Source organism: Gregarina niphandrodes (assembly GCF_000223845.1).
Source record: "Gregarina niphandrodes unplaced genomic scaffold scaffold00124, whole genome shotgun sequence".
Classification (NCBI taxonomy): Eukaryota; Apicomplexa; class Conoidasida; order Eugregarinorida; family Gregarinidae; genus Gregarina; species Gregarina niphandrodes.
This window is the reverse complement of record NW_011645888.1, coordinates 5,280-6,426: the sequence shown is the minus strand read 5'-3', so window position 1 is coordinate 6,426 and position 1,147 is coordinate 5,280. Positions and strand designations below refer to the sequence as shown.

Sequence of the window (1,147 nt, the reverse complement as noted above, 5' to 3'; positions counted from 1 at the left end):
TCCGATAACGGACGAGACCTTGACCTTTAATTCTTGACTGTTATCTTAAACGGAAGAGTCTTAAAGGGACTCAATGTTCCAAACATTGGGAAGATCAAGGCAATAACAGGTCTGTGATGCCCTTAGATAACCTGGGCTGCACGTGTGCTACAATAACATGCACAACGAGTACCAATATCGAAACGATGTTGTGAATCTTCAAAGCGTGTTAAGGTGGGGATTGTCGGTTGTAATTGTCCGTCATAAACGAGGAATTCCTAGTAAGCGCAAGTCATTATCTTGAGTTGATTTCGTCCCTGCCCTTTAAATCTGTTATGAACATAGTCGGTTTGGCTCTTCTGTTGGTATTCTATGCTGTTATTTTTCAAAAATATCCCTTATCATTAGTGTGCGCCGTCGTCTATTTTGATTACCAACCTTACGTTTGATCTCCAATCTACCTACACATCATTCCTCCTCTCTTAGATCATTGAGTAAGGTTGTTCTGATTACCTCGCATAAAGCGTTAATCCATTCCTCCATTGATTCTCCTTGCTTGTGGACAATAACCTTAGCCCCAGTGTAATTCGCTAGGAATTCGAAGACTCTATTCTGAACATCAATATACTCCTCACTCATTACGTCAATTCCATTGTTCCGAAGGATCATTCTCTGTAAGCCCCCTTTAATATCGTGTTCAACCACCATGAAAGTGTTTAATTGACGAAAGGTGTTCCACAATTGAGCAGGTAGCTGGGCAAACAAAATCTCGAAATCCTGTAGTGAATGTCGACGATTCAGAATGTCGTGAACCATTCTATATGCTAAAGAACTCAACGGTCCTCTGTCATGCAGTGTGTTAGGTTTCAGTTTACTAAACTGAAATAACATGTAGGCTAATTCCAGTACATTATTGAGATCCTTATCTCGAAATACGTTGTACTGTATGCAATCTTCCGCGTAGTCACCAACGACAACTGAAAATCCTTCTCCAGCCAGTCTCTGTAGAACAGTTGTCTTACCCAAGCAAGCTGTGCCTTCTAAGATCAAGGTTTGACCGAACTCCTTAAACATAATTTTACTCTTCGTAATAAAATAAATCATAAGAAGGAGACAAAACAGAGGACGACTATCCATCGATCCATTCCACTGGCTCATCACGAAAAGC

At 40.6% G+C, this 1,147-nt stretch overlaps 1 protein-coding gene across 1 annotated transcript; it reads right to left on the bottom strand.

The window, feature by feature from the left end:
• Positions 1–447: 447 nt before the first annotated feature.
• Positions 448–1,053, bottom strand: GNI_206460 (AAA domain protein; the record flags this gene model as incomplete). The annotated part of the gene is made up of 1 exon (XM_011135492.1): positions 448–1,053. The coding sequence occupies one exon, from the start codon at positions 1,051–1,053 to the stop codon at positions 448–450; it is 606 nt and encodes a 201-aa protein (XP_011133794.1).
• Positions 1,054–1,147: the final 94 nt, after the last annotated feature.